Source organism: Ornithodoros turicata, unplaced genomic scaffold (genome assembly GCF_037126465.1).
Source record: "Ornithodoros turicata isolate Travis unplaced genomic scaffold, ASM3712646v1 Chromosome13, whole genome shotgun sequence".
NCBI classification, from domain to species: Eukaryota; Metazoa; Arthropoda; class Arachnida; order Ixodida; family Argasidae; genus Ornithodoros; species Ornithodoros turicata.
Genome location: NW_026999307.1, coordinates 1,565,289 through 1,586,714, shown reverse-complemented (window position 1 = coordinate 1,586,714; position 21,426 = coordinate 1,565,289). Strand labels below are relative to the sequence as shown.

General features: G+C 43.1%; 2 protein-coding genes across 3 annotated transcripts in view; one reads left to right on the top strand and one right to left on the bottom strand.

Moving 5' to 3' along the window:
• Nucleotides 1-21,426, bottom strand: part of LOC135372059 (zinc finger protein 28-like) — an 80,065-nt gene that overhangs the window by 55,315 nt on the left and 3,324 nt on the right. The window contains exon 2 of one of the 2 annotated variants that reach the window (XM_064605781.1): nt 11,226-11,245. The exons of the other annotated variant lie outside the window; for it this stretch is intronic. The gene's annotated coding sequence lies outside the window, so the exon portion shown is untranslated. The remainder of the gene's footprint in view (nt 1-11,225; nt 11,246-21,426) is intronic. 2 annotated transcript variants of the gene reach the window in all.
• LOC135372155 (tigger transposable element-derived protein 4-like) lies at nt 14,850-15,353 on the top strand. The gene has a single exon (XM_064605845.1). It carries the CDS (start codon nt 14,850-14,852, stop codon nt 15,351-15,353), a length of 504 nt encoding a protein of 167 aa, XP_064461915.1.

The window sequence follows — 21,426 nt, the reverse complement described above, 5'->3', positions numbered from 1 at the left end:
CTAAAGAACTAAACGATGCCGTAGGTCGCTTTGAAGCACTCGCAGGGCCTGCCGTTGTCTGTCAGAGAAGTTGCTAGTCCACAGCGCATGCGCTTAAGGCAAAGCGCGGGAGGCGCGGGGATGATATCTTCGAGTGGACTGTGTGAAGGAACGGAACTGTTTGAACTAAAGAACTAAAGGATGCAGCGGGTCGTTTTGAAGTACTCGCAAGGCCTGTCACAGCTGTTGCTCGTCCACAGCGCATGCGCTTAGGGAAAAGCTCGAGTGGGGAGGCGGCGACGTGGGGAGGGAGAGCCATATCGGAGCTGCTTTGAACGCCGTATCATTGAAGTATTGTGGGCAAGTGAACTATATGGACGACGAACGCTGAACAAGAGTCAATCCTTTAGAACTGCTTGCGCTGAGATCGCTCTGAGCTCCTCCTTGCAGTCGTGAATTGCTAGTGGTGCCGTTATGTTCTGACTTCTGGCTGACTGCTTGTGGCTGACACGCCCTGGAGTGGGCACGCTATTTTTGACGGCAATAGACTGCGAGCTTCACAATGCTAGACGTACCTTTTTTTAGGTCTCCCATGCATTTGAATGAATTGAGTTCAAACTGCAGTTACTCTATGACACTTCCGTGTTCTCAAGCTCGCGGGAAGCAGACGTATGTGATCAGAAAAACACACCATTGTATAACACTGAACGACGACGGTATCTTGCATATTGATCTGTGCATTACTTTTCTCGTTAAAAAGTATGCGTTAATAATTAACGAAAAATAAAAAAACGACCTAAAAATTACGTTTGCTTTGTTGATGTGCTCGAACCTTTGGAAAACTAAATTGCGAGATCATTTTGTCGCATCTCTCTTGGTCGAGCCACTTTAAAGCTTGTGACGGGACTATATTACTTGATAGTGTTTAATTGCGAACAGGTGAACGAATGAACTATTCTTTTAGACAGTTCAGTGGACTGAACTGAACTAAATGAATTAGTTCACAAAAGTGAACTGCCTTGCCCATCACTAGTTGAAACAACAACCTCGGCGCAATGCTCCTAGCCGTTTGCCTTCCCTCTCGCTCCTCCCATCTCGATGTATCCCTCTCTCCCGGAGCGGAGGCCCATTGCGGAGGCAGCACAATGCAATCCAGGCTAGCAGAAGACAAATGTACACACTTTCGTCCTGTTCATCTCGAATAATACGAAGGTTAACGCTGCAACTTAGCTTGTACTGTCATCAGAGGACACAGATGCACGTATTTCTGACATATTTTTCAGGCGTTTATTTCGTCGCTGAGAGATCTGAGGAAGTGTTTTCTGCTGCTCCCATACGACTCCATGTATTCGCATTCACAGAAACAAAAAATTTTATAAATTCGCCTATTTGCTGTATTGCGATAAAAAATATGCCAGGACGTGCAGAATTAACCCATATATTACCAGCTCGGCGTACTGCTTCATTACTGCAGTAGTTTTCGAGATGAACTGGACAAAGCAATGCCCATAGAGAATACATTGGGGTCACTCCGCCTTAACGTGATATCTGTCATTCCAGGTTTCCCACGAAAACTCAAGTCATTGGGCTGCGGTAACAGAGCACCGCAAGGCGTGCCGTGGGTCTACAACATCGTGCTAGACGGCTACGATGACCATGATGGTAAGGTTAGGATCATGAAGGTGTCTTGTGTTTGGCCTTTTGGATCTGTTTTTCACATGGGAATATTTCCCTTCTATCATGTATTGTTCATATTTGTGTTATGGTACGTAACATACATTTCTATCATTCTTAGAAGGGCGAGATGTAGATGATACAATGACGTCTTCAAACAGCCAAAGGTCAACTGGTGATGTTTCCGTATCCAGCATTCCACCGTCGTCTTCACATTCCACACAAGGTACATGCCTCGACCCTATTGCATGTCGACGGTATGTATGACAGCATTATGTATTACTCCCATTTTAGGCTGGCCTATGCTGCCGTCTGGTGTCCATGATGTGGAACATGACCAGCTGTCTTCACGTGGTCTTCAGAGTGAGTGCAGTGGAATATTCTGGCACAGACACTACAGACTTTGACCTATAGTTTAAATATTTCTAACAAAGCACTAAACATATTACCAGGCGGATGTACACAACTACATTATGCAAGACGTGACTCGCTACCAATGACTGCTGACCACTTCAGGTGACATAACAGAATACATAACTGTACATATGTGATCCCGTTTTGTGCATATGACTATGTAGAGCCTTATTCAGCATTCCAGAAAAGGATGCTGACTTTGCTCCACTCTATAAGAAACGAAGTTGAAGATCATGCGGCCCAATTGAATCGAATTTTGACCAAGTTAAGGAACTGCAAAAATACTGATGAACGGGAGAGCCTTTTTGAAGAGCCACTGAGTGACTTGGAGGACTTCCTTGATTTTGACAAGCAGCTACGGGACAACAAGCAGAAGCAGCGTGAAATGGTTATTGTTACGGCCTGCTTCGTGAGCTCGTTTACAGCAACTATTTCTTGACAAAATGTCATTGAAGGCAGAAAGATTTCAATACGCATCAGCTTCCTAAAAACGCCCTCCCGTCTTGGCTGCAACTGTTCCATCCAGTTTTGCTAAACCTGTTCAGCACAGAACTAAAGCTGTAACCGTCACTTGACTGTCGCTCCTGTCTGATTGCATTGCTCAAAACATGTTCAAAACTAGTGCAGCTTTCAGACTTGACACAAACTGCCACCTAGCCGAACTTCCATTGTTGGTGGTTCATCCCGCTGAGCCTTGTGCATGAGGCAACTTGTCATGTAAGGTTTGAGTTGTACGTACGGAGGCAGCCTTTGAATTGTGGTTAGTGCAGCCAGTGAATAGGGCTGTGAGTGCCTGGGCGATATCTTGAGAGGTGCTTCAACTGCTTCCCCAGCAGAGCTGTTGGCTATTGTTTAGCTTCTGTTGTCATATATTTTTGCACCTTTTTGTTCTTGTAACCCTTCAATGGAATGCTGAGTCACTCCGTAGTTCACCACAATGCACCTGTGAACTTCACAGTGAACAGATGAATGAGAGTTCATTCAATGATCCCCCACTTGTCCTCCCCAATCGCCTATTACCCTGCACCAAAGACATGCAATCTGTCCCAATTAAAATACACAAAAGAAAAAAAAAAGGACTGACCACTCAATGCCAGTGAAACCCTGTTGTCCAAAGCACGGTGCCGAACTCTGTCGTATTTTTTTCATTGTGAATTATGAGTAGTTAAACAAAATATAGATAAATGAAACAATGCATAAACCAGTAAATATTTTTCAAACTTTAACTGAGGGCTGTACAGTCGAAGTGTACTCCATCCGCGCATGCCGGCTGTCACGTACATTTTTTTTTATTTCGTACTCTTTGTCTTGGCAGGGCAAAATGTCAGACGTACGTTGACAGAAACAACTGTTTGACGTTTGTCTACATGCTCTACCACTTTGCAGTTTACACCTCAGACCCAAAATAAATGATTAAATAGTTAGCAAGCTATTTATGCTCCGTTAATTACCTGGGCACAATAAAATACGGGTGAGCAGGCCACGGGACTCTGGACTATGTTCTAAAGGTTTCATTTGTGTAGAGAGATCCCTCATTTTTTAAAGGTTTGGTGCGTTTTACCTGGGACACACTGTATGGAAGTCACTCGTTCGCCATTGTACGCTTAATAACCTTATGTGATAGCCTCGCCATAAGAAATACTGCACTGTAACTGAGGTACAAGGAATGGTTTTCTTAACACAGTGGAATTAAATTTTGACGTCTCAGCCACTAGCCTTGGTTGAGACCCATGCACGTGATGTGCGCTTCGTGGCCACATTACAGTCAGGTATTGCCTGGAGCGGAGTAACCTACCCTCTTCATACTATGTATGTGTCCGCAACCTGATTTAGAGTACAATGCTACTGAATCCATCCTGCTTGCCAAAATTTGAAGCTTCAAATGTCTATGTGAGAGTGAGTTTCTGTGATGTACAAACACGCCTTATTGTACCTCTTTTTAATTTAGTTTCTAAAACCCGATTATTACTCAACATCTGCAGAGTCAGTGACGTCTTCACTGCCGAAAGAGAAGTGGAGTGGAAGGCGACATTCAGGGACGTGGAGGATGCTGTCAAGTCATAGCTGCGACACGCAAAAGAAAGGAAGGAGCGGCTGGCACAGAGCGCATGCAAAGAAGTTTAGTCTAGGCATTGCTTAACTATTTAGAAATTTTGCAATCTCAATTGTCTCTTGTTGTTTCCCACTTCCATGTGTGTGTGCAGACCTAGTCAAAGTGAGTGATGTGCAACCAACTTTATCATACCTCAATTGCCAGAGGGTCAAATTTGTCTGTGTCCACTAAACAGGCAATGCAGAATTAGCGGCTACTTACGTACAGTACGACTTTTAACATTTACACCACAGATATTGTGATGAGTAAGCATCTGTGGCAGTTTCATGGAACTGCAGAAGTAAACATGTGCTGCTAGCTGGGTGGCACTACACTTGACTGTTGCCAGTTTGTTACAGATTGGTTGGTATACTTCTAAATCAAGCAGCAAGTGCACAAAAAGGGAAACAACCGAACACTTGGTCGCACTAACAACAGTGTATTACCGATAAATGGGGCATATTATGCAGGAGACCAATATTAAACACTGAACTGAATATCAAAACCGCTTCTACACCATAGAAACATGTACTGTACACTGTAGTTGCTTTTCCATCAGGGCACCGGTAGGAGAACTTACACCATTATCCCCTAGCATCTCGTTTGGGTTGTCTACTTTGCTTACGTGTGGTCTTTGATCTGAATACTCTGCTTGAATCAATGAAATGAAATCAATGAAATCAAATCTGAATACTCTGCTTGTGGAATCAAAAGGGGGCTGACAATCATGAGCAATATGCATGCCCCACAGGTTGAGAATTCTGTGAGATAAATTAAGGTGGTAATTGTGTAAGCTGTTCTGTCAGAGAAAAGACAAGTAATGGGAGCTGTTATGTGCGATGAGTAAGCTGTTCTGACAACACTGAGTGGACTGCTTCATAGCACATGTCATTTTCTGACGAGTACACTGTTGTCAGTGGGACCGTCTTGGTATCTTTGTTGTCGTGCACTTGTTACTTCGTTTAAAAGTGCACCAACCAATGTGTAACAAATGGGTGACCAGACACCACCACCTAGTTAGCGGCAAGTGTTAGCCCCTGCAGATCCATCTCGTTGAAAATGTCACAGATGCTTAATTACTTATTACAATGTCTGTGGTGCACATTCTAATTGTTTCCTTTGTGATGCACATTTCTTCAATTACGCTGTATGAAAACAACCGCTACTTGTGCACAGCCTGTTAGCAGACAGAGACAAGTTTGACCCTCTGGCAGAAGAGGTATGATAAAGTTTCCTGAACATTTATTGTTTACTTTGGGGACTACTAGAAACAGTCACATGATAGCTGTCAATTAGTAGCTGCGGCAATAGTCTGTTAAATGCTGCAGTTCCAAAAGTGTAGCGTCCAACGGTTATAAGAGCATTGAGACAATGTTTCGTTTCACATCATTTTATACAGCTAGGCTTTTTTACGTTGATATAAAGAAAGCTTTTTGATGTGTGTTAATGCCGAAGCAAGCGAGTAGGAAATTGGTGCAAGAAAGTACGTTATTAACGCCATTCTCTTAAACATACCCAACTTATTTTTATGCAGCTCACTGCAGCTGTAATTTGTGGATGTAGCCATTTAGATTATGTATGTATTACAGTGTGAAACATTTTGAAGAGCGTTTGTAGTCTTCAGTTTAGAAGCTTCATGTGAAGTATAGAGTATTTGCAGGCATATTTTATAATGAATCTTTTCTTGTGTGCCTTAGCAAAACACGTGATACAGAGGAGAATGTTCACTTACATGTTCTGCCTACATGAATAACGGCGTAAAGAATCAATAAATCTTTTAGAGTGTCATATCTGTGTCTCTGATAACGTCTTTCTATTATTCTCTCTGCAACACACCCCAGAATGGTACCTCCCTGCCTGAACTGACGTGAAACCGACCTCCTTCCTTAACTACCCTAACTTCCGTAGTTGAAGCTCCTGTGCGTCTGCGGTAGCCCAGCAGCTGGCTCATGCCTTAGAGCAGTTGTGTAAGTCGCTCTGTCGCTGGAGATTGTCACAGACAGCGCTGATCCGAACACGTTTTAAGAACACGTCCTTCATGGTACCTGATGTCGAAAAAATTCTTCAATGTGAAATGCTGTCTCCGGGATTGGTGGCATATGCTGTAACGGAACCTCCTCCGGACCGCAGCTTGGTGTTCATTGAAGTCGTGGAGAACAGGCGATAGAATGAATGAGATGTGCAATCTAGCTCGGGGTTCCGCTGTTGAGGATTACTGGTGGAATCCTCCTACCGTCGAGTCCTGTGTGACGGCTCGAAATCTGTGTGTGGACGTCTCTGACTATTCTTTTTTAATTGCAATATAAATTATTGTCGAGTACATTGTCCATGCATCTATTAATTTCTACAAAATGTCACCTTAAAGCCATTGCTGCTTTTACATCATAACATTTTTCACAAATAGACAAATCTATCTACAAACCGACCACTGTGGCGTCGCTCATGATCATAGTCGGCGCCACCAATTATTAATATTAAGACCGTGTCTTTGTCATACGGACCAATCATTTCGCTTCACGAGCTTCTATAGCGAAATTTTGATTTCGCAACGACATTCAATCAACACAAAAGTATTGGTGCATGTTTCCGTTTCTGGGCCACGCATTGAGTTTTTTTGTTTTTGTTTTTTATTACCTGAGCACGAGCCTTCGTGCGTCCTCCTCTTCCTGGTCCGTCCCCGAATTTTTCCTCCTCATATATCCTCGTGCAAATCTGTCAAGTTGGCTTTCTTACATGGTTATCTGCTATCCTGCGAAGCCGGCTTTCTGTGTCGCGTCATGAATAAATAAATAAATGTAAAATAGCAGCAGTGCGATAGGAGTCTACAATCACAAACTGTGTAACTGGTGGACACAGGAAGGCAGAAATCATGACAGTACTGAATTTTGCTTATACCTGATGACGTGGCATCAACAGTGTGGAAACAAAAGAGTGGAAAAATGTGGAAAACTGGGTGTTTGCTTTTAGTCGATACAGATTTTTCATAATACGTTATGTTGCTGTCGCATTTTCGCAGGTGGGCTGTGCGGCCAGCCAGACGTTCTTCGCAAGAGATTGCGTCGTTACCTGAATTTCCTTGATCGGCTTTTCAATTACAGATTTTCGGACAAGTGTTAGGTTGCAAATTTCAAGACAGTCATTGTTTTAAGGCCAGCACCATTTCTTTTTTTTCTTCTTTTTATATTGCGAAACACAGACACACTGAGATATTCGTCGCGAACTTACTCTTGCCCAGGAGTTCAGCAAATATCTGCGCTATTTACAACAGAGGCAGATAAATCCCCATGCACGTGAGCGACTTGTGGAGACCACTAAGCGGTTTATTGGTCCAGCTGGTAATGATCAGCTGCTACATCTTCATCTCCGATTAGTACGTGGTTCCCTTTATCAACTCCCAAGACTACTTCCATCGATACGCGGTAATCGTTATGGGGAGGAAGCAGTTCGTGTAGAGCGAACGTACATTCACTGAGCTCTCCTACGCCGAGCTGACTTCCCACTGTTTGATTTTGTTGTGGTCTGCCCTTTAGCCTTCCTACTTCGGCTGTCGGAATGACCGTTGCCCCTGGAACACTCTGCACCAGAGGGTCGAACCGAAAATGTTATCAGTAAGAATTATATCAGTAAGGCAATTATAGTGGCTCAAGCCGGTTAATTCTAAAAGGTTCCGTACACGAATCGTTTCAACAATACCGACTCTTACAGGATAACCCAATCGCGTTCCTCGTTTCAAGTCTATGACGTCACCTTTATGATTTTTGATTTGGCATCAATTTGTCGTTTCCTTTTCGTATAATGCCTATGATTTACTAAAACTCCCTTTTATGAGCTTATCTCCATCGGAAGGTCTTTGTAGGAGAAAGTAGCAGCGGTACGTGTCATGTGCTACCACACTTTTCTTTTTCTTATATATATATATGTATATATATACATATATATAATGAGGTAATGAGGAAAAAAAGCCATTAAAGAAACAAGTAAATGACACTAGATGTGTTTGAAATTCAAAATTACAGATTAAGATGGCTTCTATGGCTTCACGCAGAGAAACAGATACTCATGGAACGATGCGACAGCACTAGAGGACACGTGTTTCGCCGTGTTTGCGGCTCGTCAGCTCTGGGTAGCTGCGCATCGTTCGGAATTGGCAAACCAGGGTCGCTCAGCGAGCGATATACACCTGGGAGGTTGACTGAGCACTCCTCAATGCCACAGTGCAAGCCAGTGAATTATAATGAGGAAAAAAAAGCCGTTAAAGAAACAAGTAAATGACACTAGACGTGTTTGAAATTCAAAAATTACAGATTAAGATGGCTTCTATGGCTTCACGCAGAGAAACAGATAGTCATGGAACGGCGAAACACGTGTCCTCTGGTGCTGTCGTTTCGGCGGGGCGAGGCGCGGTGTTCAGCCCGCACCCTGGCTGCCCCATCGTCCACAGCGTGCATGGTTGATGGGTCATAGTTCACCTTCGCCACATTACCATTACGAAGGCACGTGGCGTTCGCATTTCAATCGACATGATGCAGTGCCGAATCTAAACCCATGAAGATACAAGCCTGAGCATGGACAACGCGAAAAACACGAACACAACACGAAACACGAACACACATATTTGTGTTTTTGCTCAGGCTTGTTTCGTCATGGCTTCCGTCCACCTGCCAGACTGCGTTTGCGCTATTTAATCACAAATGCAAATCCTTCAGCTCCATTATGTATATCTGTAGCACAAGTATTCTTTGTTGAGTTCTGCAGAAGGAATGCGGCTTTACTTTACCATGTTTTCCCTAACAAACTACTCACTCTCTAAAACAGACATTTTGTGCATTGCTTTCGTAGAAAAACAATTACAATCATTGCGTACATTGAGGACATTCAGTAAGTGGTTGCAGAAAGGGCTTAAAAACATTGGCATCGTCGATCCCTGCCATCTACGGAACTCACAGGAACTAGTGGATACTCCAAGAGAAGGTATAAAACCATCAATGGCCCTCATTTCCATAGATGTCACAGATTTATACTACAGTTTGGATCTGAGTGAGATGGTAAAGGTTGTGGAGAAGGCCATTGATGTGACGGGTAAGATTGAATTCCAAAATGCTATGGGTGCTTCCAAAGAAGCGTTTGTAGACTTTACTAAGTTATATTTAGCATCTACTTACATGGAGCTTGAAGATTGAGTGTATATTGAGAAGAAGGGAGTGAGTACATCGGCCAAACTGGCCGCCGTAGTAGCACACGGTTAAGGACCATCATAGATGATTAGCAGGCAGTCTCTCCCTCACATTAAAACAACATGTTTCTATACGTGGCTGTAAACTCCTTTTTTATGATTGTGAAATCCTTCATGTGTTACCATGTCATGAAAAGAGAGCTTGTTGAAGCCACAGTGATTAAAGGTTCAAAACGATGTATCAGCACGAAATCTGTTTATATCACAGAGGGAGAACTAGAAAATCTTCGAGGAGCTTTAGGGGACGTGACTCAAGACATGTATAAGCAAGGTTTTTCGCTTAATAATAAATTGGCTGAAAGTTTGTGCCTGTCGGTGTCTCGTTCTTTGTGTCCCTGTCTTATCGCACTTATAAGTATGGTTGATTCTTACCAACGCGCCGAAACCATTTCGTAACTTACATGACGTGAAATACATGCAAAGGAACGTGCAATTTTCCTCACATGATGTATGACAAAGGATCGGCTGTAGAGTGCGCAGTGCTGGAAATCATGCCGCAAAGGTATAAAGGCAAATCCGAAATGAAAGCCGTGGGGTACAGAGTAAAACTCTCATTCGCAGACTGCAGTTAACATCACAAATTTTCCATTGAATTTAGCTTTGAATGCTCCTTCCGGAATATGGAGTGGGGGTATGAATTGAGGTAGAAAATGATGTAATGTCCTGTCTAGCTGCGCAATAATGAAGTGAACAAAAACAACGAACATATCTCTCCAAACAACAAAAAGTGTGAATGGCATTTCTGATTGTGGGGCGACTAACGCTAATGTCAACATGATACATATAGCTTTTGTTTTTTCTGGTAGCCTTTTATTCGTTTTATTTTGTTGCTCATGCTCTTTTGGTACACTGGCTGTATTTGAAGCTGCCTATTATACTGTACAACTGTACTACAGGAGCAGCGGAAATCCGCAACCATTCTCCTGAAGAACGTGCCCCAAGAGTGTTTATTTCCTCCTCCTCTTTTCCTCTTCAACCTCTACACCTAGCTTTGTGTTTATTATGCATGCTGTTTGTTCTCTTCATTGCCACGAATACCTGTTTACAGTCAGAGGTACTCAATAAAAAAACTGATCAGGAGAAAAGCGGATAGATTCTGCGTGGAAGTACTACGTACAGTTAATCAAAACATCTAGTTATGTAAAGAGAGTGCTGTGTCATAACTAGTGTATATTACTTTTATGTCAACGTGAAATAGTAGAGACCAAGCAGTATCAACAAATAAGTATAAACGCCAATGACGTTACCCTCACTGAGGCGTTCTATAAATACGGTCAGGAGCGCCGTGACGTTGGGAGGGGGAAGTTGCCCCCCCCCCACCCTTGGCTTCATGAAGTCAACATTGCAGTTGCAACCCAAATCATAAATTGTGAGCCTGTTTTTGTTGTCTACGTTCCAGAAACGTAGCGTTTCTGAGCCAAGACAATGAAGTTGCTAGGGAAGTCGACGCACAGGATTAGACGCAGACATGAAAAGTGAAAACCATCACACCAGACATTCTGCCCCCCCCCCCCCGGCCTTTGAATACAGTCAGACTTTTCTGGTGAAACCTAGTCCCTCCTGATTATTTACATATACACAGTGCCTGCCTTACCTCAGGTAAATTCTACCTTCATTCCATGCTTCAAACATATTAACTAAACTGGATGTTGATTACCTGGTAGCGATCAGTATGCAAGTCTGATACAAATATTATTATTATTTGAGTGAATTAAGTATGCGAAACACATCCAATGTCACATTATTTGGTGTTCTTGCGTGTAATCCTGGAGCATTTCGTGTTCCATCATCGCTTTTCACAAGTTTCACAACTTCTTTTACCGTGATATGCACCTTTCACTCTGATCCAGTTGCTGCATAGAAACAAAAAGGACATCTTAATGCATCAACAGGACCCGATCGCACAGGATGCTATTGCATTTCAAAATTATAAGTTCGAAAATGCAACCCGAATCACTCGTCCCCCTGAATGCGAAAAGATAGGACGCACCGGTATTCATATTCATATACACAGAAGTGTTGTCTGTTATGCATGCGCTATGTACAGACTTCAGTACATGGAGTACGTCTTGCTGTTTTTGCAGATACGCCATGACCATAATTCTGCGAAGGTTTATCTAATTAAACACTATAATTCCAACGTTCCTCGTCAACAGCTTCACAGAGAGCGGTCGCTATGGAGAATCGCTGTAAAGAACGAAATTGTACGACGCGTTTGACAAGCGCTATTTCTCATACTTCCACAATACAGCGCAACCAGCACTTCAGTGAAAACGTTGACTATCCGTGGTCTCACGTTCTCAAAAGCAAAGTACAAAAAGTGTTCAAAGAACATTGCATATCTTCACACAAAGACACCTAAATAGATCTACCACTTATTACTTTTCACTCATCAGCCGTTCCGCATACAAGATAGCGGCCGCCATGACATTTCAGGGTTGCCTTGACGCCTCCGCGCTAGGCGGACTGGAGCCGCACTCTAAGAGAAAAAATAGTAAAATAGAGAATAATTGCAGCTTCTACTCCCTTATGCTGCAACTACTCCATATTTTAGTCCCCTAACCCTGACATTTACTCCACACGACTGCAAATAGTCACTGAAGTTCGCGAATGGTATTTCAAATGCAACAGTCTACGTAAATATGTGCTCTTGGTCAATTTCACGTCATAAGGCTGTATGCCTCAGCAAACATATAAATTTTTTACCCACACAGAGTAAGAAACAGTTCGCGCTCTTTTTTCTTCGCAAACTGTGCCCTGTATGTCGCAAGATTTCATAGCATTCGATATGTCATGGTTGACATTTGATTCGTATTTTCACGAATGCACACGAATTACGTATCTGGGACTGTTAGAACGGAGCGTGAAATGCTGTCTACACTATGTGACATTCATTTACTTCCGTGCATTTACTCCCAAAAGGGGCTATTTTTTGTAGTAATGCATTTGGCCCCAAAAGGAGTAAAAGTACTCCTTTTTTTTCTTAGGATGCGGCAGCGGCGATCTGTTGTACAGGAGCGGATTTGAAAATACGCATCCAGAACAGGATCGTGATTTTTCTTTTTTTTTTTTTGCAGCTAATCCTAGGATGTCACATAAAAATATATCCACATGCACATCTATCATTCTATCACACACTGCGATACAGTGCGCTTCATGCCGTCCCCGTGGAACATTCTAGTGGAAGAAAACAGACACACAAAAAGAAAAAGAAAGAAAGCAGGAAAAGTGAACACTGCTCACAAGCAAAAGTTTTTCCGCATATTATATTGAGCCTTCGCACCGTGCAGCAATAGTAGTGCACGAGAAGACATGACGTTCAGCACTTTTATATACTAAAGCGGCTGCTAAAAGCAATGATGTTTCTCGCATCTTCCGCTGGAGTATTCTGGGGACTGGTGCGTTTTCCTTTCTCCCCTTTTACTGATCCACAGTAATTGTTGTGTTCTGCTCTGGAGCATCGCAGTCTAATTTTCTCAGAAGATTGCCTGACTTTTTTTCCTACTTTCAAACATACAAATTCTGCAGAGAGAGAGATTCTGCAATACTTTCTTTGGTCTTATAGATCGAAAGGCACGATTTCGCAGGAGTTTTGAAGAAAGTTGAGGGCTGTTCTCGGCTATAGCTTGCGTGGTTCACATAAGTCAGCAGATGACATACTTGTGATGTGTCGTGGACGGTGAGGTTGGTTCGGTTTCGGATTGCAAATGATATTTTTAAAGGATGGCCAAACGTCGGTAAAACATCGTTCTTTCCTTTTCACTCGTACACGACCGCATATCCATTATCCAGAAAGCCAAAATTCATTACAGCGAAATCCCGGGATTTGGCCTCACGAAATCCCCACCTTTGACAACTACTACTACTAGCGTCCGCGATACTACTAGCGTCCTTCAGTATATCAAGGAAGTATTTAAGCAAAGGCACACTAGCTAGCAAACGTGTGAAACCCAAGTGTTTAACCTTGTACTGCTTTGGAGATTGAGGTTGTGAAGATGATATAAGAGTTGCAACTAATAACCTTCTGAGAAACAGTTTACGTACACTGTAAAAAACAACTACCATAAAATTTACGTTTATTTTAATGGCAGCTACGTTGCCGGACTTTTCCTGTTAAAATTACGGCCACTTTGGGAGAAGTACTGTCGTTAAATTTATGGTAATTTTGATGTATCAAAAAGGTGGTTTTTTCCCTGTGAAAATTACGGTGTCTTACAAAAATGCAGCCATAAAATTTACAGGGATTTCAATGGTAGCTATGTTGCCGGCTCTTTCCCGTAATTTTCACAGCCACCTGAGAGAGTCTGCTTTTGGTTGAAGTATGGAGTGCATTAATTCCCACAAATTTGGGAACAGGACTGTAGGATGTGTAATTGTGTGTGTCTTCCTTTAATGGAATTGCAAGTCATGCAGTAATATGTGACACAAGGCATAGAGTACAGGATCAAGCATTTATTGTACATACAGAGAGAGGGTGGAAAAACCTGTGAAGTCTGCTGAATCTGCAGCGATCAAAACAACATCTTAGAGTTGCAAAGTACAGTATACTCCCGTTAAGATGAACTCTCTTAAGATGAATTATCGGTTATGATGAACAAGGTATGGGTGATTTGTTGGTTTCCCATAAACTCAATGTAAAAAAAAAACCGTTTAGCATGAACCACTTCGGATAGCACGATCTTTTCGATCATCGCGTTCCTCCGAACTCCCGCAAATGCCGACGGGCAGGCACGCACGTGTCGTGTGCAAGACGTCGAAAACACGAAAATGACGTCATGCGTCCACTATTGGCTACAGCTGTGGGCCAACCGACCAATGCCGGGCAGCGCTTGACATCACTCTTGTTTGTCACTGACACCGAGAAATGTGACTTCGCCATTTTCATTTACCATCGTGACTGCCCGGTACCATTTTCGTTCGTCATTTTTTTCAGTGTTACAGTTGGATTCCACTTCTGCCGTTGACGTGAAACGTAAGTGCCATGTCAAAGCGGACGTCCCAGGCGCTTTCACTCGCGAAGAAGGTGGAAATCTTGCAAGAAGTGGAAGATGGAAAGCTGTTGAAGACGGAAATTGCAAGGAAATTCGGAATAGCGAAAAGCAGTGTGTGGGATAGTGAAAAATCGTCAGAAAATAATGGACGCCTTTAGCGGCAGTGAGTTCGCACCAAAGAGAAAAAGAATGCGAACAGCCGCGTATAAGGATCTTGAAGATGTGCTTCTTGCGTGGATTTGTCAAGGAAGAAGCTCGAACTTGCCAGTAAGTGGTGTTGTTTTACGTGCGAAAGCCGAAGAAATAGCCCTCCGACTGCACGTGAAGGGATTTTCGTTCAGCGACGGTTTGTTGGATCGGTTTAGAAAGCGTCATGGACTTGTGTACCGTTCTATCGTCGAGGAGTCTGCCGACGGAGACGACGCTGCTGTTGTGACGACGCGCGACTGTTCTGGTTGGAGCCAACATGACCGGAACTGACAAGCTCAAGCTACTGGTCATCGGCAAGTCGAAATCGCCGCGCTGTTTTAAGAACGTCAGGACCTTGCCTGCGACGTACGCGGCAAACTCCAAGGCCTGGATGACGCAGGCACTCTTTGAGCAGTGGCTGTGCGACATGGACCGCTGCTTTGCAAGGCAGAAGAGGAATGTCCTGTTTCTTGTTGACAACTGCCCTGGGCACGGGAAAGTCACCGGACTGACAGCTATCCGGCTGGAGTTCCTGCCACCCAACACAACAACGAAATCCCAGCCAATGACCCAGGGGGTTATCAGTAGTCTAAAAAGGCAATACAGACGCTCGCTGCTATGTATGGAAAATGGGAAGCAATACGAAGTGAATCTCCCGAGTGCTGTGCACCTTCTGTCCCACGCATGGGAACAGGTGACCGAAGCCACCATCGCGAACTCCTTTCGGCACGCGGGATTCGTGAAGGATAGCTGCCCCCCAGAAGTCTTTGTGAATGAATGAGAGAACTCGGAGGACAACAATCTTTGCTCAACACTCAGTGCAACCCTTGGTGCCCCTCTGGACTGGGCAGCGTATGCCGCAGTTGATGACAACGTAGCTACCTGCAGAGCAGACACCATGGATGACATCCTCAGTGAGGTACTGGATGCTGAGGCTGCTTCAGATACAGAGGAAGACTGTGAGCCTACTGAAGTGGATGTGCCACAAGTGACCTGTGAAGCAGCTGATGCTGCTCTTCAAGTGCTTTCCTAATTTTTTGAAAGTCATCAACACACTGAGGGGTTCCTCAGAAACATTTTGCAGATGTCATCCTTTATAACTGCATCCCAGCTCAAGCAACAGAAGCAGAAAAAAATCAGACTGGTTCAGTGTGCCACAGTGAATGTTAAATAAATACTCTACCTTGCCATTTCTTCATTGTGAGTTGTTTTTACAGTGTGTTCAGCATACAGCAACAGCATAGGTCTTTCTGATGCAGAATTTTTTTACCCTTCTCTTAAGCTGAACTGATAAGACGAACAGATCTTCCTGGTCCCTTTGAGTTCGTGTTAAAGGGAGTTTACTGTACATTAAGTGTATCTGGTTACCAAGTAAAACGTTCCCTTACACTTCTGCTGTTTTCGCAACAATCCCCAGAACTTCTTCTTAGGTTATGGCTCTGTTGTTCAGCTTGCTGCCCCTGCAGGGCTGATACACAGTATATTCCTGTAAGAAAGAAAATGCAGGATATGTAGTATGACAGTTGCTACCATTGGAATGCAGCTCCACATGCACACACCTCCGCACATTACACATTCAGTATGGTGGCACTAGTACAGACACCTTTATGGTGCTGGCTGAGTAATTTCCAATACAAGCGAATTAAAGGTCTGATACTAGTCATAAAGACCTTACATCACTCATATATGGATAGTACATATATTGATTAAAATCTTAGATATTGATGATTTTGTGTGGAGTGACTGTGTGAAGACGCAATGACGTTAAGAGTGTGTCATTATAGATGCGGTCTAAAATTGTTGTAAAGAAGAATATGTTTGGTTACAAGATAACCATGCTTCACTCATATAATCACAAATGTCACTGAGATTATTCCAGGAAATACATGCCAAACAATTCAACAGGTAGTTCCAATCACAAGATGTTAGTTGAGTTGATGACAAGGTACTCAGAGTTAAATGAAAGAATCAGCAATGCCATCGGTGAAGCAAGTATATATTTTTACTTTTGATGACTAGTGCCACGGGTGATGTATGCAGGAATGAGAAAGTTAGTTTATGGCAAATCACTGCACTAATCTCACCATGCACCAGAGAATTGCGCGCCTGTGTTTTTTCCATAAAATATGTACCACATAAATTTGCGTCACACTAATGTCCTTCATACTGACACATGCACATCCCGCACCTGTACTACTCATCACCGAAAAAAAAGGGAGAGAAAGCACACAATTTCCATGTTGAATCTAACACTGATTTCTTTGTTCTGCGCATAAATCATGACTGGAACCACTACCACCCCATTTGCCTCGCATCTGTTTTACCCACTAATCATTTTAAAACAGCATACTGCAATTACGACGCACCAGTATAACATTTTGTGATCAATGTGGACTTTCTTTACTACTCAGTTTTTACACTATAGTCATAACAAAGAAAGAGCTCTGTAATACTTCTCGCATTCTGGATGAATAAATACTATGGAGAGCAGAGCACAGCATCGCAGTGCACCAGCCTTACAGAGGGTACCACACTTTCTTACTGCTAGGGAGAAATAGAAGTTAAATAGATTAGATAGAAAATAAATTAATTAAATAGAGCGTATATTAAAGCCTTGTCCCTAGGAGCCATATTGGCGCTGAAAGTAGTTGAAAATAATTGGTGGTTATTTTTTAATTAATTATCATTCAGATGTGGGCATTTCGACAATTGCACTTCCTACGCAGTTTGACGCCACGTATCTTCATAACTATATGACAGATTCATTCAGCTGAATTTCTTTTTTTTTTTCACGTATTGTCTCGGGTGGGCAGCATTGCATCCATGTTCGAAGGATCCTAAGGTTTGCCTTTGAGGAGATCGCAAAGTTGCCTCATTTGTAAAATATGGTACGTTTTGGGAACCTCACAACTCGGCCCCCAGTTGTGATACTCGAAGATAATCTGAATCGTTGTGTTGGTCTCGAAATGCACTTTCTCCGCATAGTGAGTACATCGTATTGCGAATTAGTGCAACGCCCCCAACGGTCTTTTTGTGAAGGGTATCTACGGAAAATGCGTAAATTCGACATTGCGCATCCCATATATTCCCACTCGTAACCTCATTCATTTTACTCACAAACGTTCTTCATGACGACTCAAAACAGCACATAAAAAATTGCTTCAGAGATGGTCAAAATTATGTTGCAAACGACATTGAGTTACGAACGTAACTTCGACCACCCCTGAAGCAACATTTTTTTGTATGTGCGCGGGGTGTCTACGCAAAATGCGTAAATTCGACAGCGCGGATTCCATAGATTTCCACTCGACATGACATGTGCACATGTCATATCGAGTGGAAATATATGGGATCCGCGCTGTCGAAATTACGCATTTTCCGTAGACACCCCTCATAAAAAGACTGTTGGGGTCGTTGCCCTAATTCACAATACGATGTACTCGCTATGCGAAGAAAGGGCATTTCGAGACGAACACAATGATGCAGATTACTTTCCGGTATCACAAATGGGAGAATAGTTGTGAGGTCCCCAAAACGTACCATATTTTCCAAATGAGACAACTTTGCCATTTTTTTACATCCTCAAAGGCTAACCTTAGGATCTTCAGAACTTCGTATGCAGTGCTATCCACCCTAGACAATACGTGGAAAACAAATTCAGCTGAAATGTCAAATAGTCAACAAATGTCAAATAGTTATGAAGATACGCGGCGTCAAACTGCGTAGGAAGCGCAATGATCGAAATGCCCACATCTGAATGATAATGCATTAAAAAATACCCACCGATTATTTTCAACTACTTTCAGCGCCAATATGCATCCTTGAGACAAGGGTTTCAAATATGTTTGAAAGAAAAAAAATTTAACAGGTCGACCGGACCACCCTGCCTGATCCGGCGTGAAATCACCCAGCTCTCAAAATATTAAGATAGGCAGCTACATGTAGTAGCCAGCGACCAGTAGCTTTACTCAACGACTTCATTTCCGACAAAAAATACGGAGAGGAACATCGAACATTATCCGCGATGCAGCAAATTCTAAGTGGGTAAAAAGGCGCGATTTCAATCGCAAAGGAATGCTAATGTTCAAGGACGGACAAGCAGCATGCCGACCCAACAAAGTACCCTAATTTCATGTGAACTTATAAGGGACACCAGCTCCTTATGCTGTACCTTTCGAGACATAGGTGTGACATTTCAGTTGTGAACACTACAAGCATGTGTTACAGTCACTAAAGAACGGCGGTAGAAACGCTAAATAAAATAAGCCGGAATAATATCAGTTTCTAGTTGAAGTGTGCTGCTGCAGAGTGAATGAAATACTCACTCAGTTTCACGAGAAACCATGTAAAAGAGATGCCCCCTCTTGGGTCTTCTTTCAGCAAGTTATCCAAGGCCAAGCGTGTCTTGGATGCCTTTCCACGCGACTTGGCCGGGAAGGATGGTGTGCCCAGAAGTGACCATCTCTGCTGGAACAGATTGGAACCGAACAAATTCAAGGGGGTCAACAACACGTAAAACATGTTCAACAATCACGACATCGTACAAGTAACACCACATCGACAAGTACATACGCATGTGAAGCACATGATATGTCCTATACGCATGTTCTTAGATCTTTGCACCTAGAATACAAAACCTACAGCAGAACGGTTTAGCATTCAATATCTTGAAGCACTGAAGTGGGACCAAGAAGTAAATCCAACACATCAGTAAGATAATTTACCTCCAGGCTACATCAGTGGGCATATGCGCACGGAGCTTGCTCAGTTTCATCTAGCCGGCAGCAGCTTCAAGTAACGGTGCCTGGAAATAGTATACACAGGGTCATTTTCATTTTCGCGTGCAATTAGGCGAAAGTACCCGTCCTCTGGGAGTAAAATACGTTTATGTTTGCTCCGCCAGCGGGATTTGAACTTGTAATCTGCTCCGTGAGGCGCCCCCGTTGTGCCTAGTAAGGAAGACGTAATCGTGCAATTATTAAACGTGCGCTGCGGATACACCTTTCGGCAATGCGAAATATGATCACAGCGCAATGTGAGGTGAGTGTTGAGAAACAATAACACTTTATACGTACCTGAAACCCGCTGCATTTGGACATATGGAATTTGCATCGACCTCCCCGTCGCCATTTGCAAACGCCGTCTGTCAATTTGAAAATGGCGTTGGCGATGACGATGTGTGTGTGCGCCCTTCGCCATCGTTGGCCTTGCAAATGCCGCCGACGCGGCTACACGCTACGCTGCTGCCGGCAACATTGCGCGCTGCAGCCCTATTCTGTTTCTTTTTGGCACAAACTTTTCTGTCCGTTTATGTAATCTCTGTATATATTAGAAATTCGTCATCCTGTTCCCAGCGTAAGTAGCCTTTGTAGTGAAGAAGCTGGCAGTGTAGGCTGGGCCCCAGTGTCGTTGCGTTTTTGTCGCTAGTAGACACTGCACAAGTGTACTTTGTCATATTAAATATCCTGAACAGTAAACGCTCTCGTCTGTTCGTGTTAAACATGAGAGAACTGATGTTCTGAGGCTGGAACAACATAGAAGGGACAATCACATACAAGGCCTCAAATTGCCTAATGCTAACCTTTTCAGTGACTTTCATCTTTCATTGTTCGTGTGTTTTTGTCTTTAGAGCACACGGTATGCTAAACAATGATATCCACTGTTTGTAAGACATCCCGCCGAGGTGTGTACGTACAGCAGCAGATATGAAAGGTATTGAAGTATGGACTTGGCATATAATGAAATACAATGTATAGCAACACTGTGCCACCATATGCATGTATACATGTACAGCAAACAACCATTTATTAAATTTCACTCTTCCCAGCAAGCGTAGCACAATGTCAGATACTGGAAAGCAGTGTGAAAGTATGGAGGACTACCGTAAAATATAATAAATTATAAAATATAAATAATTTGACCGTAATCAGGATTACGGACACACTACCGTCTTAGTTACGGTGATAACCGTCATAATTACGGAATATTTCATTGTGTATTAATTAATTGTGTATTAATCGCATTAATTACACTGCTTGGACCGTATTTCCAATTACGGTAGCATACCTGGTCTTTTTACGGCAAAAAATTGATTTTGACCGTAAAATTTACGGCAATTTTTTTACAGTGTATATCATTCACACAGAGAGAAGATACCCATAATTATGTATCCACTAAGGTGTTTCGGGAGCGATCCATTTTCAAGAGAGGCGACTTTGACTTCCTGGGTTTTAAAACTGCATAGAAGGCTTACAAAGCTGCACAGAATGTTGAGCATCGGATGACCAACACGTAAGGAGTAGATCAGGGGTGCCGAACTCATTCCTGTCCGCGAGCCGCATTCAGCCATGGCGGAACTACATGGGCCGCATACCAGGGCTTGGTGGTAGCCTGTTTCTGATATAGATGACACAACCAAAGGTTAAAACGGCATAAAAGGTGCGAGTATAGATTTGGGTTGCTTAGCGTTTCTCAATGGTGCGGTCAGCGGTCCTTTTTATTTGCTATGTAACGAGGAAATTTGGAAACTTTACGCAATATCTTCACCTCTCGTTTTTAACTGTTGCGTCGACATTATGTGAAAACGATTGTGCAATTGCAATCTTAACTGGGATGAGGTGTTCGTTTCCGAGTTGTGAGCCTCGCTTCGACTTATTCAGGTTCGTCACAGGAAACGCCTGCTCGCAGATATATGTTGACACAGTTGCCTCGCGACGTGAACCCACGAATTATTGTTACTATACGTACGGTGTGCCGAATATGGACATGTGTGTCCGCGTCCAACGTTAGTATAAAGCGAAGTCGCACCATTTGCTCGAATTCACTGGGAAGACGATCGAGCCTGCGACTGAAGC

Excerpts from the sequence above, each read along its gene's own strand:
- LOC135372155 (XM_064605845.1), top strand. The coding sequence starts at position 14,850 with ATGACCGGAACTGACAAGCTCAAGCTACTGGTCATCGGCAAGTCGAAA.